General features: G+C 41.7%; 1 protein-coding gene across 1 annotated transcript; it reads right to left on the bottom strand.

Moving 5' to 3' along the window:
• Positions 1–4,468: 4,468 nt before the first annotated feature.
• Positions 4,469–17,211, bottom strand: erlin1 (ER lipid raft associated 1). The gene is made up of 12 exons (XM_014154379.3): positions 17,124–17,211; positions 10,500–10,628; positions 10,320–10,401; positions 10,161–10,207; positions 9,981–10,042; positions 9,720–9,845; positions 9,542–9,615; positions 7,790–7,848; positions 7,554–7,645; positions 7,260–7,349; positions 7,093–7,172; positions 4,469–7,005 (listed from the first exon to the last, which is right to left on the bottom strand). The coding sequence occupies exons 2-12, from the start codon at positions 10,610–10,612 to the stop codon at positions 6,844–6,846; spliced, it is 987 nt and encodes a 328-aa protein (XP_014009854.1). The 5' UTR covers positions 10,613–10,628; positions 17,124–17,211; the 3' UTR covers positions 4,469–6,843.
• Positions 17,212–23,217: the final 6,006 nt, after the last annotated feature.

Here is a 23,217-nt window from a genome sequence, read left to right as displayed (position 1 = left end):
GCTCAGAAGTCCTTGATTTGTTTTTGCCATTGCTTGATCTATTTTAAATGTAATATGTTGCAGATTGAAACTTTAATTGGTGCCTATGGAAACAAATAGAAATGTAATGAACAATGTTTTCAATATTCAACTTTATCCTCTGCAATACTTTTTGCAGTAGGTAATAAGCTGTTGTCAGATTGTTATTACCAGGTTATGAGTAGGTCTTAACTATGACCAGTACATAATATAGTGGTCACAAATAGAAATGATGAAACCTGACCAGCTGGTTTTAATTTTTTTCTTCAAATAAGTATAAATCAACCACTTTATTTGCACCTTATTTTTCAAAATAAGAGTAATAACAATATAATTTTGTCAATATTTTTAGATGTTCAGTTGACCACTTCAGTTGACCACTTGGATCGATAATAAATTCAGTCTCCAACACAACAAAATGTGAAAAAAGTCAAGGACTGTGAATACTTTCTGAAGGCACTGCAGTAATTGTAATGCAATTAGCAACAAATACGTATCTAAACTGTACATTAAATATAAATATATTATTTAATATCTTTCCTAACAAAATGTCCACCCTGTTACGTGCATTTTCCACCCTGTAGGGTGCATAATCTTAACAGTGTGGAAACTAACAGAATATTTTTTTTGTCTAAATTAGCCATAGCTCTGTTGGTGACGGACATTGAGCTAGCATAATGGTAAACATTTGAAGAAGATTTTAACTTCTATATCAAAAGGTATTTACATTTTTGGAAATGTAATACATTTTTTCTATAATTTAGCCTAACAGGGTGGAAATGTATGAGTGAGACAAACAGACTAACATCATGAAACATAGAAAAATAGATCAAACCGAATGTATATATTTATTTACATTTGCACGTTGTTTTCCCACCCAAAAAATCTGGACACTTCATGAATGAGATGTCATTGTGGGAAGGGGCTGTTTTTCTAAAGGGGAATAACTACAAACAGATGTCAGCTAAATCAGGCCCTAAATGTAAAGAATAAAACAACGTTTTTTTTTTAATATAAAAAAACCCATCCTCTTACTGTCAACTGCATTTATTTTCAGCAAATTGAACATGTGTAAATATTTGTATGATAAATTGAAGAAGTTCGACAGACATGTGACTAACAGAAATTGAATAATGTGTCCCTGAACAAAGGAGGGGGGGGGTCAAAATCAAAAGTAACAGTCAGCTGCATTAAGTATTGCAGTGCATCTCCTCCCCATGGACTGCACCAGATTTGCCAGTTCTTGCTGTGAGATGTTACCTCACTCTTCCACCAAGGCACCTGCAAGTCCTCTGACATTTCTGGGGTAATTGCCCTAGCCCTCACCCTCTGATCTAACAGGTCCCAGACGTGCTCAATGGGATTGAGATCCGGGCCCTTCGCTGGCCATGGCAGAACACTGATATTCCTGTCTTGCAGGAAATCACGCACAGAACGAGCAGTACGGCTGGTGGCATTGTCATGCTGGAGGGTCATGTCAGGATGAGTCTGCAGGAAGGGTACCATATGAGGGAGGAGGATGTCTTCCCTGTAACGCACAGCGTTGAGATTGCCTGCAATGACAACAAGCTCAGTCCAATGATGCTGTGACACACCGCCCCAGACCATGACAGACCCTCCACCTCCAAATCGATCCCGCTCCAGAGTACAGGCCTCTGTGTAACGCTCATTCCTTCGACGATAAGTGCAAATCCGACCATCCCCTCTGGTGAGACAAAACCGCGACTCGTCAGTGAAGAGCACTTTTTGCCAGTCCTGTCTGGGCCAGCGACGGTGGGTTTGTGCCCATAGGCAATGTTGTTGCCGGTGATGTCTGGTGAGGACCTGCCTTATAACAGGCCTACAAGCCCTCAGTCCAGCCTCTCTCAGCCTATTGCGGACAGTCTGAGCACTGATGGAGGGATTGTGCGTTCCTGGTGTAACTCGGGCAGTTGTTGTTGCCATCCTGTACCTGTCCCGCAGGTGTGATGTTAGGATGTACCGATCCTGTGCAGGTGTTGTTACACGTGGTCTGCCACTGCGAGGACGATCAGCTGTCCGTCTTGTCTCCCTGTAGCGCTGTCTTAGGTGTCTCATAGTACGGACATTGCAATTTATTGCCCTGGCCACATCTGCAGTCCTCATGCCTCCTTGCAGCATGCCTAAGGCACGTTCACGCAGATGAGCAGGTGCCCTGGGCATCTTTATTTTGGTGTTTTTCAAAGTCAGTAGAAAGACCTCTTTAGTGTCCTAAATGTGACTTTAATTGCCTACTGTCTTAACGACCGTTTCACAGGTGCATGTTCATTAATTGTTTATGGTTCATTGAACAAGCATGGGAAACAGTGTTTAAACCCTTTACAATGAAGATCTGTGAAGTTAGTTGGATTCTTACAAATTATCTTTGAAAGACAGGGTCCTGAAAAAGGGATATTTCTTTTTTTGCTGAGTTATAGATATATAATTTGAGATCTGGCTGCGGACCACCTGCCAGGGCCATAGCTATGGATGAGGACACAGAGGTCCCGACCTCTGTAATAAATAAAATATAAAAACTAATTTAGAGTGTATTCGGAAAGTAGTCAGAACCCTTGACCTTTTTCACATTTTGTTACGTTACAGCCTTATTCTAAAATGGATTACATATATTGATTTCCGCAATCTACACATAACCCATATTAACAAAGCGAAAACAGGTTCAGAGACTCTTTACTATGAGAACCGAAATTGAACTAAGGTGCATCTTGTTCCCATTGATCATCCTTGAGATGTTTCTACAGCTTCATTGAAGTCCACCTGTAGTTTTATTCAATTGACTGGACATGATTTGGAAAGAAACACACCTGTCTATATAAAAAGTCCCACAGTTGACAGTGCATGTCAGAGCAAAAAACAAGCCATGAGGTCGAAGGAATTGTCCGTAGAGCTCAGAGACAGGATTGTGTCGCGGCACAGATCTGGGGAAGAAGCATTGAAGGTCCCCAAGAAAACAGTGGCCTCCATCAATTCTTAAATGGAAGAAGTTTGGAACCGCCCAAACTCATCCTAGAGCCGAGCAGGTTCAGGGAGGTGACCAAGAACCCGATGGTCAATCTGACAGCGCTCCCGAGTTCCTCTGTGGAGATGGGAGAACCTTCCAGAAAGACAACCATCTCTGCAGCACTCCACCAATCAAGCTTTTATGGTAGAGTGGCCAGACGGAAGTCACTCCTCAGTAAATGGCACATGACAGCCACTTGGAGTTTGGACTCTCAGACCATGAGAAACAAGATTCTCTGGTCCGATGAAACCAAGATTGAACTCTTTGGCCTGAATGCCAAGTGTCATGTCTGGAGGAAACATGGCACTATCCCTACGGTGAAGCATGGTGGTGGCAGCATGATGCTGTGGGGATGTTTCACAGCGGCAGGGACTAGGAGACTAGTCAGGATCGAGGCAAAGATGAACGGAGCAAAGTAGAGTGTTCCTTGATGAAAACCTTCTCCAGAGCGCTCAGGACCTCAGACTGGGGCTAAGGTTCACCTTCCAACAGGACAACGACCCTAAGCACACAGCCAAGACAATGCAGAAGTGGCTTCGGGATAAGTCTCTGAATGTCCGCGAGTGGTCCAGCCAGAGCCCGGACTTCAACATCTCTGGAGAGACCTGAAAATAGCTGTGCAGCAACACTCCCCATCCAACCTGACAAAGCTTGAGAGGATCTGTAGAGAAGAATGGGAGAAACTCCCCAAATACAGGTTGTCCAAGCTTGTAGCATCATACCAAAAGAAGACCCGAGGCTGTAATCGCTGCAAAAGGTGCTTCAAAGTACTGAATAAAGGGTCTGAATACTTATGTAAATGTGATATTTATATTTTATACATTTGCAAAAATGTCTAAAAACACGTTTTTTCTTTGTCATTATGGGGTATTGTTTGTAGATTGATGATGGGAAAAAAATTATTATATCCATTTTAGAATAAAGCTGTAACATAAGTGTGGAAAAAGTCAAGAGGTCTGAATACTTTCATAATGCACTGTAATTTATAAACTAAGCATTCGTGTTTAGTGAGTCCGCCAGATCAGAGGCAGCAGGGATACCTAGGGATGTTCTCTTGATAAGTGTATGAATTGGACAATTTTCCTGTCCTGCTAAGCATTCAAAATGTAATGAGTACTATTGGGTGTCAGGGAAAATGTATGGAGTAAAAAGTACATTATTTTCTTTAGGAACTTAGTGAAGTAAAAGTTGCCAAAAATATAAATAGTGAAGTTCATATACCCCCAAAAACTACTTTAGTACTTTAAAATGTTTACTTCACTGGCACTATGGCACACTGTTTTTAAAATGTACAACGTAAAATGAAAACGAGCATTTGTCAGGTTGTAGGATATCTCGTTTCACTCACTCCGTTTCCGACTATTTTCATCCATTTTGTGCCTAGACAAAACCCAGCTTCAGGCTGCAGTTTTAATCACACACAGACACACATTGTGGTATCAAAATAGGTTTTATTTCACATATTCGAACATTGTCAAAACTTGAACATTATTTGCATATAAATCTTTTAAAATAAGACAGTTCAAATTATGAAAATTGTACAAAAGTAATATTCACAAAAACGTGTTAATTATTTCCATGACAAATTGAATTCCATCCTTTTCTGCATTTTCTAATTTAAACCCGCCACCAATGCCATAGGAGAAAGATGATTGGTGAGATCAAGTACAGTAAACAGCAGCACGGTAGCGTGATGTCACAGGGCAGGATTGAAGGAGTTCGCCAGCTAACTTTCCTAAATATTCTGGATTCATATGTTCAAGTTTATATACACTTGAAATTGGCACAGTAACTGACTCACTCAACATTCCAAACGACTGATAAAAGTTTATTTCTTATCGAACCGGAAATTCAAGAGCTAGCCTACATCTGAGCGTTTATCAAAGTTTGCTGGCTAACTGTGAACCCACTGTGTTACACTCCTCCAGAGTAGTTTCCCTGTTAGTGGTGGTTAATCTACTGAAGAGCCCTAGTAGCTTTACTGAACTGAAGTCTATCTCTGTAAGCCTGTCAATTCCTACGCCTGTAATTTCTGAGCCTGAAGGTGGCACTACAGCCATTCTGTATATGAGATATACATGTATGTATGTATGTATGTATGTATGTATGTATGTATGTATGTATGTATGTATGTATGTATGTATGTATGTATGTATGCATGTATGTATGTATTATACAGTATGACCCTGTCTGCCTAAGTCACTAGTCACCTCAAGCTCTTTCCTGAGAGTTAACACTAACGCTACCCCTCTACCTACTAATACAAACTAAAAAACTACTGAGCTGAACTGAGTGAAGTAAAACCAAGATGTACTGAGCTGGCCTGGTTACACAACCATAGTTGTTGGCCTGGAATTATGCTGAAAACTTTGAAATGGACTATGTGAAAATAAAATATTAGAGCCAGCTCAGTTTGAACGGAACGATGGCGTAAGAAAAGCATCGGCCTTCCGCTCTACCCGTGTCAATGTAGTCTGAGCCGGTTTGTCTGGTTTTGCATTCAATAGCCACACATGGCTAACTGTACTCTACATCGACACCCAGTCAAACAAGCAGACATACAGTGTAGTGGTTCCAGGCAAACAGTCAACAGCCCTTATATTAGTAGTCCTGTATTCTCTACTGGAGGTGTTTCACAGTAAACAGAAAGATAATAAGGGCAAGTCTGACTTCAGTGTCTTTCGGCCAGCCAGTTTAACTGATCCTAGATCATTTGTTTAACCTCAGCCTCAAACAGAGAATCAACCCATCTAACTACAACTATTCCACTGACACTAGATTCCCAACTGAAAATACACACCAAGACTACAATACCCAGAAGCCCTTTAGGTAAGAATGGCAATACAAGCCAATCCTCTCGCAGCCCTTAGGCCTACTACAGAAAAACTATTTTCACTCAGTCCCCCCCCAGAGTTATAATAGAACCACATAGGTTCTAAGAAGAGTTCTAAGGAGTTCCACCGGGTGTTTATGCGCTTACAAGAACTCCAACCCATGTGTGCCGACAGACAGACTGAAGGTTTGTAGTGTCCCATTGTCCTGGCTCAGATCTGCTCTGGGGTTAGAGTGGAGTATGGGCTCACACACACTCTCGTTTTCTTTCTCTCTCCCTCAGTCTCACACACATATCCCTTTCTTGCTCTCTCACACGTGCAAAACACAAACTGTGGATGACTAGAAAGAGACTGAGTACCAATAAACCCACCCCATTTAGAATCAGAACCAGAAACCCTTTAGTTCAGAATTAGTGTTGCCTTCTTTACATTCTAGTTAAGATAAAAACAAATTAGACAGTAAGGCTAATGTTCAAGTTAAATATAAAGTCATTATTTTGCATAAAGCTTCAAACAAAAAAAACAAAATCATACAATTCCAAAAAACAAAGCCAAGAGTTGCATCCGATGCAAAGCTGCACATGTAGAGCAGGGCGACTGAGAGTCACCTGCCTGACACTCAACCCAGCCCAGATATCAGCATTAATGCCTCTACTGATCCTTCCCACCGACTGCCTACTCAACACAGGTGTAGACAGACACTCTCGCTCTCTCCCTGCGATCCCCCCCCCCCCTCCCCACTTCCCTCACTTTTTTTCCCCATGCCTCTCTCTCTCTCTCTCTCTCTCTCTCACTCCTTCCTCTCCCCATCTCTCCCCCATCCTTCTTTTCCAATCCCCCTTCTCCCTCCCCCTCTCTGGCAGATAGAATTAAGACTAAAGCCTTACGCACCCCAATTAGGGGAATGACTCCTCACACATTCCTTTGTCCCTCAAACCCTTCAACTGACAGACAGACAGCTAGTCTCGGATCTTAGTGTCTGGCCTGTTCAGAGGCTTTCGGGGGCTCAGGGTCCTGGGTAGGGCTGTGCCCCTCGACAAACATGTTAGGGATGTCCTGGCCGAAGTAGATCTTACTGTTGGCTGCTATCGCCTGGTACTTCATCAACTCAAGGTACTCAGGTGTTAACTTCAACTGGAAAGATGGGAGAGAGATGATGAGAGAGATGATGTCAGAGTGTGTGTGTGTGTGTGTGTGTGTGCATATATAGACATGTCTTACCCTGTTAGCTTCAGCAAACTTAGCGGCTGTATAATACTCCGCATCAGCCCTGGCCTTCATTTTTGCCAAGAACGCAGTGTCTGAAATAGACACAGAGTTCATTAATATGCGCACGCGCGCACACACACACACACACACACACACACACACACACAACACACACACACCCTCAATCTCAGAGATCCTCTTCTCAGTCTCTTTCTCCATCACCTTCTGTTGGAAATGAATCTGTGCTACTTCAGCCACCTTCTGAGCCTCTGAGAGAAAGACAGTGGTGTGCGGTGGGGAAAGGAAGAGAGTATATAGTGTTACGGTTTTGAAAGGAGTACAAGTTACAACCTGTATTGTATTAGCTCCACTTAGCTCTCCAGTTATTTCAAATGTACAGGTTGTTTTCAGATACACAATTGGTTGTATACTGTAAGTGTGTATACTAATGAGATGGAGTGTTGCTACGTTACCGATGACGGCTTTCTTCCTCTCAGTCTCAGCTTCTTTCTCCACAACCTTCTGAGTCTGAACTGTTACCAACAGACGAGTCTTCTCCCCCTCCCTACACACACAGTGAGAGAGAAGGTTACACACACACACACACAGATGGTTATAGAAAGAACGAAAAAGAAATAGAGTGAGACACTGGACAAATGATAGAGAGAACAGAAGAGAAGAGAAAAGGAGAGAGAGTGAGAACACTCACATGAGCTCAAAGTTTCTCCTGATGGCCTCTGGGATTTTGGGCTTGGTGACTCGGACAGCCTGGGACATAAGAGACACACTCAGTATATACAAACCAGAGCCCCGTTCAGTAGCCGAACGCAGGGCATAACATTACATTTTTGGTCCACCAGCCACTCAGATTTTTAACCAGTCCAACATCCCTCCCCCCTACAATTACATCACCAAACAGGAATGAACATGCTTTGTAATGTTTCTAAAACAATACATGCATTACTAGTAAGAAGAATTGTGGTATACTGTTTAATTTCAATTTTTGTGACCCGAGTCTTTTAACCAAAAGAACACAGAAGAGATGAAACATGGCACCTGCCCCTTTAAGGGTGGGAGATTACCGTGGTAATGTGACTTGAGTCATGTTTGTGCCTGTGAGAATGAGTCTGACTAGTAGCTGCTTTGTCTTCTCTTCCCAAACATTGAAAAACAACCTAGCTTGTGAACAAAACAAATGTAAATAGCCAAGAAACACATGGACAGTCTCACTTTAGTAGACTTTCTTTTCAAGTAAATGAGACCAACTTTTATACCTATGCGCAGCACTTCTAAAAATGAATATTTCACTCAGCTCTTTACATGTGCACAGCCTCAAGCCAGGCAGTGTTGCAGCGCGAGGTGGGATAGGCCATTGTAAAATTCGTATACTGAACAAAAATAAACATTCAACAATTTCAAATAAGTCAATTGAAATAAATTCATTAGGCCCTAATCTATGGATTTCACATGACAGGGCAGGGGTGCAGCCATGGGTGGCATGGTTACACGTGGTCTGCGGTTGGTTGGATGTACTGCCAAATTTGTTGAAGGTAGTTTACGGTAGAGAAATTAACATTCATTAAATTCTCTGGCAACAGCTCTTGTGGACATTCCTGCAGTCAGCGTGCCAATTCCACACTCCCTCAAAACATCTGTGGCATTATTTTGTGTGACAAAACTGCACCTTTTAACATGGCCTTTTATTGTCCCCAGCACAAGGTGCACTTGTGTAATGATCATGCTGTTTAATCAGCTTCTTGATATGCCACACCTGCCAGGTGGATGGATTATCTTGGCAAAAGGAGAATTGCTCACTAACAGGGTTGTAAACACATTTGTGCACAACATTTGAGAGAAATAAACTTTTTGTGCGTATTGACCACCTCTATATGGTCAAAGTAGATTATATTTTTGTTCAGTGTAGTGCTTTGACTTTGTGTGATTAATTTACCAGCTATGAAACAAAAACGCCAGAAATACTTTGAAAACAGCTACGGCAGCATTTATTTTTGCTATAAATGTGATCATACATGGGCACTGTGGAACACAGACCATCCGCCAACGTGGTTGGTGAAATAGACATCTTACCCGCCAATGCCAAAATCTACCCGCATTTGGCAGGTGTTAATTTTAGGCCCTGGTTGTCAAACGCTGCAGATAGAAGTGCCACAAATAGCACTGATGTGATTCCTTATTCTACATGTCAGAGAGGCATTATTGTTCTACATAGCATATTATTATCTGAATGTTCCAAAACATTGCTTCCTGCTGAATGCGCCCAACCACTCAGGTGAGTGTGTGTTTGTGTCAGGGTTGGGGTCAATTCCCATTTAATTCAGTCAATTCAGGAAGTAAAGTGAAATTACAACTTTGCGCCAAGTTTACTTCCTGAATTGGAATCGACCCCAACCCTGGTGTGTTTGTGTGTGTGTGATTGACCCAAACCCTGGTTTGTGTGTACCTGTATCGTCAGTCCAGGCGCCATAGAGTTGAGGTCTTTCTGCAGAGCGATCTTCAGGTTCTCATCAATGATGTCTGACAGACCAAGATGCAGGAGAGAAAAAAAAAAGAAAGAGTTACACTGATGTATAGAAAGTGTCTCAACAGATATACAAGTGAGTGAGTGAGTGAGTGCTCACCAAACAGCTCGATGTAGACCTCCTGTAAAGTGTGTACGCTGCAGAATTGGTTGAGTTCGTGGTGAATCTTGTTGAAAATGAGAGTTTTGTCATAATCAGCTGTATAGTTCTTCACTGTGTCCACCACTGTGAAGAGAGAGAGAGGTTAGTATACACTAGGAAAGTAGAAACATCACCCCCCCTTCCCAACTACATAGCAACGGGGACAACATAGGTGTCCTAGGGATCCACTCTGTTAGCTAGTAGTTCTGAAGGTCTTACCAGATGAGGGCACCAGCATGTTGACCACCTCTATACGGTCAAAGTAGATCATCACTCCACCACTGTGGAGAGAACACATCAGAAACATGGTCACAAACATGGTCAACGTCCTCCGCCACACACGCACACAGCCGTATGGCAAACACCTTTCAGAAACACCATGCAACTGTTTTGATTTACCTAGTTCCACAAGGCACGTTCTTTATCTCATCAGTTTGAAGAGTCGTCTGGAAGAGAAAGTTTTTTAGAACTGATCTTTAGATGTAATAAAGGCCAGCATGATGTGGTATGCAGAGTTAGAAGTCAGGGGTCAGGGTTTAAAGGTAAGACAGGTAGTACCTGTACTGATCTGTAGGTGGTAAGAAAGGGCATCATAATGTGGTATCCAGGGCCGTTGGGTGCGGTTAGCAAAGCTCCTCCTCTAAAACACAGAAATTAACCAATAATATGAATCTACTCTTCACAGTACTTCACTACCTGGTGAATGGATGACAGAGGGTTGGGGGTCATGGATCATACCTGTAGTAAACAGCTAGGTGTCCCTCCTCTATCTTGTGAATGGAGGAGTGCAGCAGGATGGCCATCACTGCAGTTACTGCACCAACTACTGCCCCCACGTGAGTCATCGTCATCCTCACCCGAACTCACCTACAACACACACACACAGTTACAGAGTGAGAGAACAAAAAAGAGAGAACAAAAGATAAAGCAGTGCTTTCCAAAAGCTTTAGCTTTTTTAGTATAGGGGGCAGTATTCGGAAGTTTGGATGAATGAGGAGCCCAAAGTAAACTGCCTGTTACTCAGGCCCAGAAGCTAGGATATGCATATAATTGGATAGAAAACTCTAAAGTTTCTAAAACTGTTAAAATTGTGTCTGAGTATAACAGAACTGATATGGCAGGCGAAACCGAGGACAAACCATCCCCCCAGAATTTTAAAAAATAAATAAATAAATTTAAAAAAAATCAGCCTACCCCTATTTTCAATGGCTATCACTTTTATTATAAGGCAAAGTCCTCCCAGATTGCAGCTCCTAGGGCTTCCACTAGATGTCAACAGTCTTTAGAATGAGTTTCAGGCTGGTTTTTGGAAAAATGAGCCAGAAAGTGTAGTTTTTCTAGATGGCTCCCATTTTGGCTGTAGTGTTTCCAAGTGCGTAGAAGAGAGTGCGTTCTTTGGTATTTTTCTCCGGTTAAGACAATAATGATTCTCCATCTTAAATTTTATCGTTTATTTACGTATTAGGGTACCTAAGGTTTGATTATAAATGTTGTTTGACTTGTTTGGAAAAGTTTATTAGTAACGTTTGGGATTCATTTTGTATGCATTTTGATGGAGGGAAACTGGCTGGATTATTGACTGAAGCGCGCCAGCTAAACTGAGTTTTTATAGATATAAAGGACATTATCGAACAAAAGGACCATTTGCAGTGCCAACAGAAGATCATCAAAGGTAAGGCATTTTTTATATCGCTATGTCTGACTTTCGTGTCGCACCTGCCTGGTTGAAATATGTTTTTCATGTGTTTGTATGCGGGGCGCTGTCCTCAGATAATCACATGGTTTGCTTTTGCCATGAAGCCTTTTTGAAATCTGACACGGCGGCTGGATTAACAAGAAGTTAAGCTTAATTTTGATGTATTACACTTGTGATTTTATGAAAGTTAAATATTTACAATACTGTAGTTTGGATTTCCCCCTCTGCAATTTCACCGGATGTTGGCCAGGTGGGACGCTACCGTCCCACCTGCCCATAAGAAGTTAAGCTGATGCATAACACTTGTATTTTTATGAATGTTTATTATGACTTTCTGTATTTTGAATTTGGCGCTCTGCAATTTCACTGGATGTTGTCGAGGTCGGTCGCTATCGGCACGCCTGCACCAAACAGGTTAAAACACTTTGGCCAAGAGCCAGGCCTTTAAAATTTTGTCTGAGACCATGCCATTGGCTACACCCACTACGCGCCCCACCTCCCCTCCCGCTCACTTTGCCACCACTGCTAAAACAAATTATTGGGGAAACACTGATAAAGAGAGAGAGATGTCTATCAGAACTGACAAACAATGCTGTGCAGCCTCATTCTGGCCAGCATTCACCTAGACTAGAGGGATGCAAACACACACACTCTCTCAGTTAGTCACAGACAGACTACCGCTCTACACACACACCACTATCAAAAATCGCACTCAATGAGCTGTATACAGCCATAAGCAAAAAGGAAAGCGCTCATCCAGAGGCGGCGCTCCTAGTGGCCGGGGACTTTAATGCAGGGAAACTTACATTTCTTCCAGCATGTTAAATGTGCAACCAGAGGATTTTTTTTTATTTTTTAAATACAATAAAATAAATAAAATAAACTCTGGACCACCTTTACTCCACACAGAGACACGTACAAAGCTCTCCCTCGCCCTCCATTTGGAAAATCTGACCATAATTCTATCCTCCTGATTCCTGCTTAAAAGCAAAAATTAAAGCAGGAAGCACCTGTGATTCGGTCAATAAAAAAAATAAAGTGGTCAGATGAAGCTGATGCTAAGCTACAGGACTATTTTGCTAGCACAGACTGGAATATGTTCTGGGATTCTTCCCGAAGCAGCCATTCAACAGCTTTTCAAGCTTAATAATGTCAAAATACAGTCGGTACATAGCAAAGAATGGAGTTTTGCTGAGCAACTATCGTCATTACTGCAGTTACGGACTTAACGTACTTCCAAAAAAAGGTCTAAATAAAAAAAAAAGTTACATTCAACCGAAAAAATGCCTTGTCTGGATAGAATCTAAGTATTCTGCATGCGCCAAATCCATCTCTTCTGCACCTCCTGCAATATAAAAAAATTGAATGAAAATACACTGAATAAAGCCATCTAGAAACATACAACTGTAAAAAAAAAGTACCCTATATGGTCTACTTAATCTACTTGCATGAAATATTGCATTTCATGTAGCACGGGTGAAACAACAGATCGATATGACATTCACACACTGCTGTAGGTGATAAAAGAAATCAATGACCTTTCCTGCTGTTGGACCAGCGACCTGTGTGTGGCAGTAATGAGTGATTTTACTGGAGGTGGATTTAGCGCATGCGTACTAGGTCAAAAACAATACTTTTTCCAGAAAAGGCATTTTTTCAGTTGCATGTAACTTTTTATTTTGACCTTTTGAGAATGGATGCCTTTTTTTTTACCCCCACCCAGAAAAAAAGTATAGATTCTTCTCTATCCTCCCTCTATTCTAATTCAGAATATATAGTTTAAGAGCTATTGAAGGTTGAAATCAAAATCAGGAAGAAAGAGAGAAAAAAAAGGCATGGACTTTTCTCTATCCTCCCGATTCAGAATATCATTTTCATAGTCATGGCACGCTTTGTTTAAGAGCTATAAATATTGAAATCTCAAATAATTTTTTATTTTACAAAAAACAAGTGTGGATTCTTCTCCATCCACCCCTTCAAATTAGTGTATTTGGCTATTTCAGCAACACCAGTTGCTGATAGGTATATAAAAATTGAGCACACAACCATGCAATCTCCATAGACAAACATTGACAGGAATGGCCTTACTGAAGAACTCAGTGACTTTCAATGTGCCATCATCATAGGATGCCATCTTTCCAACAAGTCAGTTTGTCAAATTTCTGCCCTCCTCGAGATGCCCGGTCAACTGTAAATTCTGTTATTGTGAAGTGGAAACGTCTAGGAGCAACAAAGGCTCAGCCGCGAAGTGTAGGCCACACAAGCTCACAGAACGGGACCAGTGAGTGCTGAAGGGCATAGCGAGTAAAAATTGTCTGTTCTCGGTTGCAACACTCAGCACAAGAACTGTTCGTCGGGAGCTTCATGAAATTTTTCCATGGCTGAGCAGCCCGCACACAAACCTAAGATCAACATACGCAAGCATCGGCTGGAGTGCTGTAAAGCTCATCGCTATTGAACTCTGGAGCAGTGGAAAAGCGTTCTTGATTTCTTGATTTTATTTAGAGTAAGAATAGCAGCCTACACAATAAATAACTTGTAATATTGGTAGTAACCATCTGCTCAATGTGGAGAGTTTGCACAGCAAGCCGACAACACAAAGAGTCCTTCGACCCCGTTTATTTATTTAACCTTTAGGCAAGTCAGTTAAGAACAAATTCTTATTTTCAATGACGGCCTAGGAACAGTGGCCTTGTTCAGGGGCAGAACGACAGATTTGTACCTTGTCAGCTCAGGGAATCGAACTTGCAACCTTTCGGTTACTAGTCCAATGCTCTAACCACTAGGCTACGCTGCCGCCCCGCAGTAAGGGAGAGGGAAGTAGCTAGATAGTGTAGCCCAGGGGTTTCCAAACTTTTTTTGTCCCGCGACACCATTTGATATCACTTTTTTTTTGCAACCCCACCATGTAAAAAAAAAGAAAAAAAAAGTGATGTAATTAACACCCAATATATACTTTTTTAATTGGGGCTAGAACAATTAGTCTGACAGTACTTTTGACAGTATTCCAATCTGAAGGAAGTATGGTTTGAAGTGACAAATGCACCAGAAAGGTATCGGGAAGTTCAGAAGATTGGGCAATACATTTTGTATGATCTTCTGTATAGAAAAGAACATCAAGGGTCTTTTCGCAAGTCTGATTTAGTGCCTGCCACTCTGTTCTAATGAGTCCTGGCCGGCTTGTGGGCATTGTAGATGGGGAAAGAAACAGAACTGCTCTTCTTACAACAAATGTGGCTCTGTTAATTACAATCGCATCTAGCGACTACTGGAGATTCGTACCGTAACCCCGGTTCTATGAACCAAGCGTGTTTTTTTATTTCAGAGTTTCTCTCGCGCCCACATTTTCAAATCAGGAACCCTAGTTTGGGAAATGCTAGTGTAGCCAATATCAGGCCAGGATGACAGCTAACGCACATTTCTTGTAGTGATTTTCACCGAACTACGGCATTAATGTCTAACGCTATAAAAACAGAATGATTCTGAATATTCCCAAGTCCCAACTTCAGCAGACAAGTTTCAAATTCTCGCTGAAGTTTCTAGCCACAATCATTAAACTAGCTAGGTGGGAACCCAGCTAACAATTCAAGGGAGAGAGAATGTTTTTGTAATGTTACCCGTATGTTACCCGTAATGTTCTCCTGACGTTTGAGTGTCCAGTCTTCCATTAGTTATGTCAACATTCTATGTTAGCAAAAAACCTTCTGACAACCTATTTAGCATGTTTTGGTGTTAGAGTTAGGAGAACATTTCCTTAAAGCAGGAATCTGCAGGTCGTGGCCTGTTCTATGTACTGTTGAAGTCAGAAGGTTACGTACACCTTAGCAAATACATTTAAACTCAGTTCACAATTCCTGACATTTAATCTTAGTAAAAATCCCTGTCTTAGGTCAGTTAGGATCACCACTTTATTTTAAGAATGTGAAATGTCAGAATAATAGTAGAGAATGATTTATTCCAGCTTTTATTTCTTTCATCACATTCCCAGTGGGTCAGAAGTTCACATACACTCAATTAGTATTTGGTAGCTATGCCTTTAAATTGATTAACTTGCGTCAAACGTTTCAGGTAGCCTTCCACAAGCTTCCCACAATAAGTTGGGTGAATTTTGGCCCATTCCTCCTGACAGAGCTGGTGTAACTGAGTCAGGATTGTTGGCCTCCTTGCTCACACAAACTTTTTCAGTTCTGCCCACAAATTTTCTATGGGATTGAGGTCAGGGGTTTGGGATGACCACTCCAATACCTTGACTTTGTTGTCCTTAAGCCATTTTGCCACAACTTTGTGGCCTGAGTTACAGTCGCCCGTTTTTGTCCAAAATATTGAGTCATTGAAACAAACAGTGCATGCTGAATGGAGGCTGCAAATAATGTACCAGGCCAGCTGTGATTTACAATCTGATAGCTATATATTTTGGACTACCAAGAAAGTTATTGGCAAATTGTGGTACAAACAGCATCCATCTATTCTGACAATGCCTTAGTGTACATCATGGAATGTTTTTTCAAACATAACCTATTTTTAAAACTGCTTATAAAGTTGGTTTTGCAGCATAAACTTGGAAATTGATATTTGACTGATTTGAGTGTTTCAAATAAAATATTGGTCACAGACATATTTAGCAGAGGTTATTGCGGGTGTAGCGAAATGCTTGTGTTCCTAGCTGCAAAGTAATTAAAACGCTGTCAGTTTCCACTTCAAGGGAAAATTCTAAAGTTGTGGGAATATTTGTTGTTGCCTGGGAAAGGCTCATCAGGATGGACTCTCTCTGCACGACAAAACGTCATCAATTTGGGCACCAGGGGGGACCGTATAGCCTTTCTCGGTTTTCATAGTCATGGCATGCTTGGTTCAATAGCTATTGATGATAGAAAAAACGAATAACCAATATAAAACTTATTGTACCTGATTTGACATTAAACTGCTTCCTCTGGTTCAGGCATGTAACCAAAGACAGGCAGAAACTGCCTCTCCATTAGAAATCCCCGATCACACTTGTCGGCAATGTCATGGCGACGTTGAATAGCTAAGCTCATGCGCACAAACACGTCATCGGATCGGTCGTCTCGCGCCAAACAGCGCATGTGCACGCAGTCAAATCAAAGGCACTCCTTTGATATAAAGTTGTTCTTGACAACAACGTGCCTGTTTGTCACTTTCACAAGGTTGGAGTAATAACATGTTCAACTACTTAAGACATTGGCTCGAATCTAGGTTGTGTCTTTAGTTTTCGAAAAAAATTAACCAAGGAAGATTTTTTTCACTTCTCATTGCCTTCTCAAACCCCGGCCTGGTCTGTTTCGCGAACGTTCCCGGAAGTCTCGCAATTTGCGCCTCTGGATTTAGAAACTCTGTAACATAGTATGTGTGTATAATACCGTTATAGGTTAGAAATACTGCCTCGTCACAGCTAACGCTAGCTATCAAGCCTATTATATCAAGTTAAAAACAGCCAATAATCACTGCAATAAAAGCTATTAACCAAGTTGGCTTAGCTAGGTAATTTATTATCTGATGATTCGTGTTAGCTCGCCAGCTAGCTAGCTAGTTCAGTCCTGCTAACTTGGCAAATCGCACGTCATGCCTGAAAATAATACATACGCCAAAACTAGCTACTAGTTCCAGTTTAGTTAATGTGCAGAGTGACGGGCTTCATACAACCTTACCAGTGTTTTGAACCGATAGATCTTGTATTTTCATCCAGTTGACATCGACCCATCAGCACCTCGTCAGCAACACTGAAGTACTTCCGGGCCACGGAATTTATAAAGTTAAAAGTCCTCCACGTAATAGAAAAGTATCATTAACCTATAGTATATTTAACCTGTATTTATGAATAATGTATGAAAAATATTTGTCTAAACATTAACAATGATATTTGTTCATATCTAATTTACATTTGCATTAAATGTTGGTTTTAAAACATGTTCCAATGTCAAATAAATGCCCCCAATGCAAATCACTGTATATGCATTACTTATTGGCTTAATCTTCAAGCCTCATAGCCACCATGAATTGTCAATGAAGCAGTCCGCAACGCTAGGTTTGGGATGCCACACTAGGTTGCGGTGCGTTCTGTGTAACACGTGTTCAATATGTTAAACTCGTGCATTGCTTGACTGTCGTGGTACAAACGGAAGTTCATAAACAAGTCAGGCCAGTTAGCTTGCTATCTAACAAAAAAGCTAACCCATTTTCTACATAGTTTAGCTAAGAAATTGCCAGCACCTAGCTTCCACTTTCCAGCTAAATATTTCACATTCTACAGTGAAAATAACCTTCTCCATGCTGCAAACCTTTCTGCAGCCTTGCAAAGCACATGTGCATCAAGTACAGAAAATGCAGACTAGACATCAGGCAAAAACAACATATGGCAAAGTGTACATATGGTATTATTTTGTTTTTATTTCACCTTTATTTAACCTGGTAGGCTAGTTGAGAACGTTGAGAAAGTTCTCATTTACAACTGCGACCTGGCCAAGATAAAGCAAAGCAGTGCGACACAAACAACAACACAGAATTACACATGGAATAAACAAACATGCAGTCAATAATACAACAGAAAAAGTATATATACAGTGTGTGCAAATGAGGTAGGATAAGGGAGGTAAGGCAATAAATAGGCCATAGTGGCAAAATAATTACAATATGGCAATTAAACACTGGAGAGATAGATGTGCAGAAGATGAGATATAAAGACACTGCGGTACAAATATAGCAGTGTACAGGAAAAACAATTATTTGTGCCGGTGTAAAAGGGGTTGGGATTACCTACTTGGGTCTGTAGAATATTCAGTGCCTTCGGGAAGTATTCAGAACCCTTGACTTTTTCCATATTTTGTTACATTACAGCCTTATTCTAAAATGGATTAAATAAAAATGTTCCTCATCAATCTACACACTACCCCATAATGACAAAGCGAAAATAGGTTTAGAAATGTTTGCACATTTATTATAAATAAGCCTTATTTACATAAATATTCAGACCCTTTGCTATGAGACTTGGAAAGGGTACCAAAATATTCTGCAGCATGAAGGTCCAAGAACACAGTGGCCTCTGTCATTCTTAAATGGAAGAAATTTGGAACCACCAAGACACAAGAGCATTAGTGAGGTTGGGCAGTGATGTTGGGCAATAAGTCCTGGCTCACAGTGAGAGTTTCAATTCATCCCAAAGGTGTTCGATGAATTTGATGTCAAGGCTCTGTGTAGGCCAGTGAAGTTCTTCCACACCGATCTCGACAAACCATTTCTGTTTGTGCACGGGGCATTGTCATGCTGAAACAGGAAAGGGACTTCAAACTTTTTTCACAAAGTTGGAAGCACAGAATCGTCTAGAATGTCTTTGTATGCTGTAGTGTTAAGATTTCCCATCACTGGAACTAAGGGGCCTAGCCCGAACCATGAAATACAGCCCCAGACCATTATTTCATTACTACAGTTTGCACTATGCATTGGGGCAGGTAGCGTTCTCCTGTCATCCGCCAAACCCAGATTCGTCTGTCGGACTGCCTGATGGTGAAGCGTGATTCATCACTCCAGAAAACACGTTTCCACTGCTCCAGAGTCCAATGGCGGCAAGCTTTACACCACTCCAGCCAACTCTTGGCATTGTGCATAGTGGTCTTAGGCTTGTGTGCGGCTGCTCAGCCATGGAAACCCATTTCATGAAGCTCCCGACGAACAGTTCTTGTGCTGATGTTGCTTTCAGAGTCAGTTTGGAACTCGGCAGTGTGTGTGATTATATATTATATACATATATATACACACAAAGTTGAAGTCGGAAGTTTACATACACCTTAGCCAAATACATTTAAACTCAGTTTTTCGCAATTCCTGACATTTAATCCTAGTAAAAATGACCTGTCTTAGGTCAGTTAGGATCACCACTTTTTTTTAAGAATGTGAAATGTCAGAATAATAGTAGAGAGAATGATTTATTTCAGCTTTTATTTCTTTCATCACATTCCCGTTGGGTCAACAGTTTACATACACTCAATTAGTATGTGGCAGCATTGTCTTTAAATTGTTTAACTTGGGTCAAACGTTTCAGGTAGCCTTCCACAAGCTTCCGACAATAAGTTGGGTGAATTTTGGCCCATTCCTCCTGACAGAGCTGGTGTAACTGAGTCAGGTTTGTAGGCCTCCTTGCACGCAAACTTTTTCAGTTCTGCCCACAAATTTTCTATAGGATTGAGGTCAGGGGTTTGTGATGGCCTCCAATATCTTGACTTCTTTGTCCTTTAAGCCATTTTGCCAGAACTTTGGAAGTATGCTTGGGGTCATTGTTCATTTGGAAGACCAATTTGCGACCAAGCTTTAACTTCCTGACTGATGTCTTGAGATGTTGCTTCAATATAGCCACATCATTTTCTTTCCTCGTGATGCCATCTATTTTGTGAAGTGCACCAGTCCCTCCTGCAGCAAAGCACCCCCAATACATGATGCTGCCACCCCCGTGCTTCACGGTTGGGATGGTGTTCTTCGGCTTGCAAATCTCCCCCTTTTTCCTCCTAACATAACGATGGTCATTAAGGCCAAACAGTTCTATTTTGTTTCATCAGACCAGGGGACATTTCTCCAAAAGTACGATCTTTGTCCCCATGTGCAGTTGCACACCGTAGTCTGGCTTTTTTTATGGCGGTTTTGGAGCAGTGGCTTTGTTCTTCCTGAGCAACCTTTCAGGTTATGTCGATATAGGACTTCTTTTACTGTGGATATAGATACTTTTGTACCTGTTTCCTCCAGCATCTTCACAAGGTCCTTTGCTGTTGTTCTGGGATTGATTTGCACTTTTTGCACCAAAGTACGTTCATCTCTAGGAGACAGAACGCTCCTCCTTCCTGAGCGGTATGACGGCTGCGTGGTCCCATGGTGTTTATACTTGCGTACTATTGTTTGTACAGAATGTGGTAACTTCAGGCGTTTGGAAATTGCTCCCAAGGATGAACCAGACTTCTGAAGGTCTAAAATGTTTTGTTGTTGTTGAGGTCTTGGCTGATTTCTTTTGATTTTTCCATGATGTCAAGCAAAGAGGCACTGAGTTTGAAGGTAGGCCTTGAAATACATCCACAGGTACACCTCCAATTGACTCAAATTATGTCAATTAGCCTATCAGAAGCTTCTAAAGCCATGACATTATTTTCTGGAATTTTCTAAGCTGTTTAAAGGCACAGTCAACTTAGTGTATGTAAACTTCTGACCCACTGGAATTGTGATACAGTGAATTATAAATGAAATAATCTGTCTGTAAACAATTGTTGGAAAAATGACTTGTGTCATGCACGAAGTAGATGTCTTAACCGACTTGCCAAAACTACAGTTTGTTAACAAGAAATTTGTGGTGGTTGAAAAACGAGTTTTAATGACTCCAACCTAAGTGTATGTAAACTTCTGACTTCAACTACACATATATATACACATATAAATACACATATACATACATATATATATATATACATATACACACACACATATATATGAGTGCCGTGTTTGGTTTTGGTTGACGATATGATAATATTCAGTATCAAAAATACGCAAAATTTGAGAATATTAGAAAAGGGGGCAAATACTTTCATGGCACTGTTTATTTATAAAGCCCTTTTTACATCAGCCAATGTCACAAAGTGCTATACAGATACCCAGCCTAAAACCCCAAACAGCAAGCAATGCAGATGTAGAAGCACAGTGGCTGGGAAAAACTCTAGAAAGGCAGGAACCTAGGAAGACACCAAGAGAGGAACCAGGGGTGGCCAGACCTCTTCTGCTGTGCCGGGTTGAGATTAAATCAGTACATGACCAAGATGTTCAAACGTTCATAGATGAACAGCAGAGTCAAATAATAATCACAGTGGTTGTAGAGGGTGCAACAGGTCAGCACCTCAGGAATAAATGTCAGTTGGCTTTTCATAGCCTAGCATTCAGAGTTAGAGACAGCAGGTGGTAGAGAGAGTCGAAAACAGCAGGTCCAGGACAAGGTAGCACGTCCGGTGAACAGGTCAGGGTTCCATAGCCGCAGGCAGAACAGTTGAAACTGGAGCAGCAGAACGGCTGAGTATAGCCCATGAAGATCTCCCCCACAGCACGAGTCTTCTTGGGTATGACGCTGCAAGCTTGGCACACCTGTATTTGGGGAGTTTCTCCCATTCTTCTCTACAGATCCTCTCAAGCTCTGTCAGGTTGGATGGGGAGCTTTGCTGCACAGCTATTTTCAGGTCTCTCCAGAGATGTTCGATCGGGTTGAAGTCCAGGCTCTGGCTGGGCCACTCAAGGACATTCAGAGACTTGTCCCAAAGCCCCTGCTGCGTTGGCTTGGCTGTGTGCTTAGGGTTGTTGTCCTGTTGGGAAGGTGAACCGTCGCCCCAGTTTGTGGTCTTGCAGGTTTTCATCAAGGATCTCTCTGTACTTTACTCCGTTGATCTTTCCCTCGATCCCAACTAGTCTCCAAGTCCCTGCTGCTGAAAAATATCCCCACAGCATGATGCTGCCACCACGCTTCACCGTATGGAGGATGCCAGGTTTCCTCCAGATGTGACACTTGGAATTCAGGTCAAAGAGTTAAATCTTGGTTTCATCAGACCAGAGAATCTTGTTTTCATCATCTGAGAGTCCTTTAGGTGCCTTTTGGCAAACTCCAAGTGGGCTGTCATGTACCATTTACTGAGGAGAGGCTTTCATCTGACCACTGACCAGGCCTGATTGGTACAGTGCTGCAGAGATTGTTGTCCTTCTGGAAGGTTCTCCCATCGCCACAGAGGAACTCTGTCAGAGTGACCATCGGGTACTTAGTCACCTCCCTGACCAAGGCCCTTCTCCCCTGATTGCTCAGTTTGGCCAGGTGGTCAGCTCTAGGAAGAGTCTTGGTGGGTCCAAACATCTTCCATTTAAGATTGGAGGCCACTGTGTTCTTGGGGACCTTCATGCTGCAGAATTGTTTTGGTTCTCTTCTCAAGTCTCAAGGCAAAGGGTCTGAATACTTATGTAAATAAGGTATCTGTTTTTTGTTTGTAATAAATTAGCAAACATTTCTAAAAACCTGTTTTTGCTTTGTCATTATGGGATATTGTGTGTAGATGTACGTGGATTTTAGAATAAGGCTGTAAAGTAACAAAATGTGGAAAAAGTCACAGGGTCTGAATACTTCCCGAAGGCACTGAATATGCTACAGACCCTAGTGAGTAATCCCAACCCCACTTTGACACCGGCACAAATAATAGTTTTTCCTGTACAGTGCTATATTTGTACCGCATAGTGTCTTTATAACGTCGTATGTCCACCAGAAGCACATGCGCTTTGTTGCTGTTTTTGCCGGATGTCTAGCCTGCATTTTCAGTACTTGATGCACATGTGCTTTGCAAGGCTGCAGAAAGGTTTGCAGCATGAAGAAGGTTATTTTCATTGTCTCTGGGTTCCGTGCTGTGTTCGACCAAAGCACCGTTTGCTACCGGGCCCCCCATGCTAAAAATGCCGCATGGAGACACATTGCCAATAGGATTGGATTACCTGGTCAGTTGAATGTGAAATAATCAGCTGAAAAGTGAAAGTTTTTTTTCTAAACTATCTAGCAAAGTGGTTAGCTTTTTAGTTAGATAGCTAGCTAACTGGCTTGACTGTTTATGAACTTCCGTTTGTACCAACACACAGTCATGCGACGCACAAGTTGAAAATATTGAACGCATGTGGTACACAGACTGCACCGCAGCCTAGTGTGGTATCCCCAACCTAGCGTTACGGACTGCTTCATTGACAATTCATGGTGGA

This window comes from Salmo salar, chromosome 18 (assembly GCF_965601325.2).
Source record: "Salmo salar chromosome 18, fSalSal1, whole genome shotgun sequence".
Taxonomy (NCBI): domain Eukaryota; kingdom Metazoa; phylum Chordata; class Actinopteri; order Salmoniformes; family Salmonidae; genus Salmo; species Salmo salar.
This window is presented reverse-complemented; position numbering and strand designations above follow the sequence as displayed.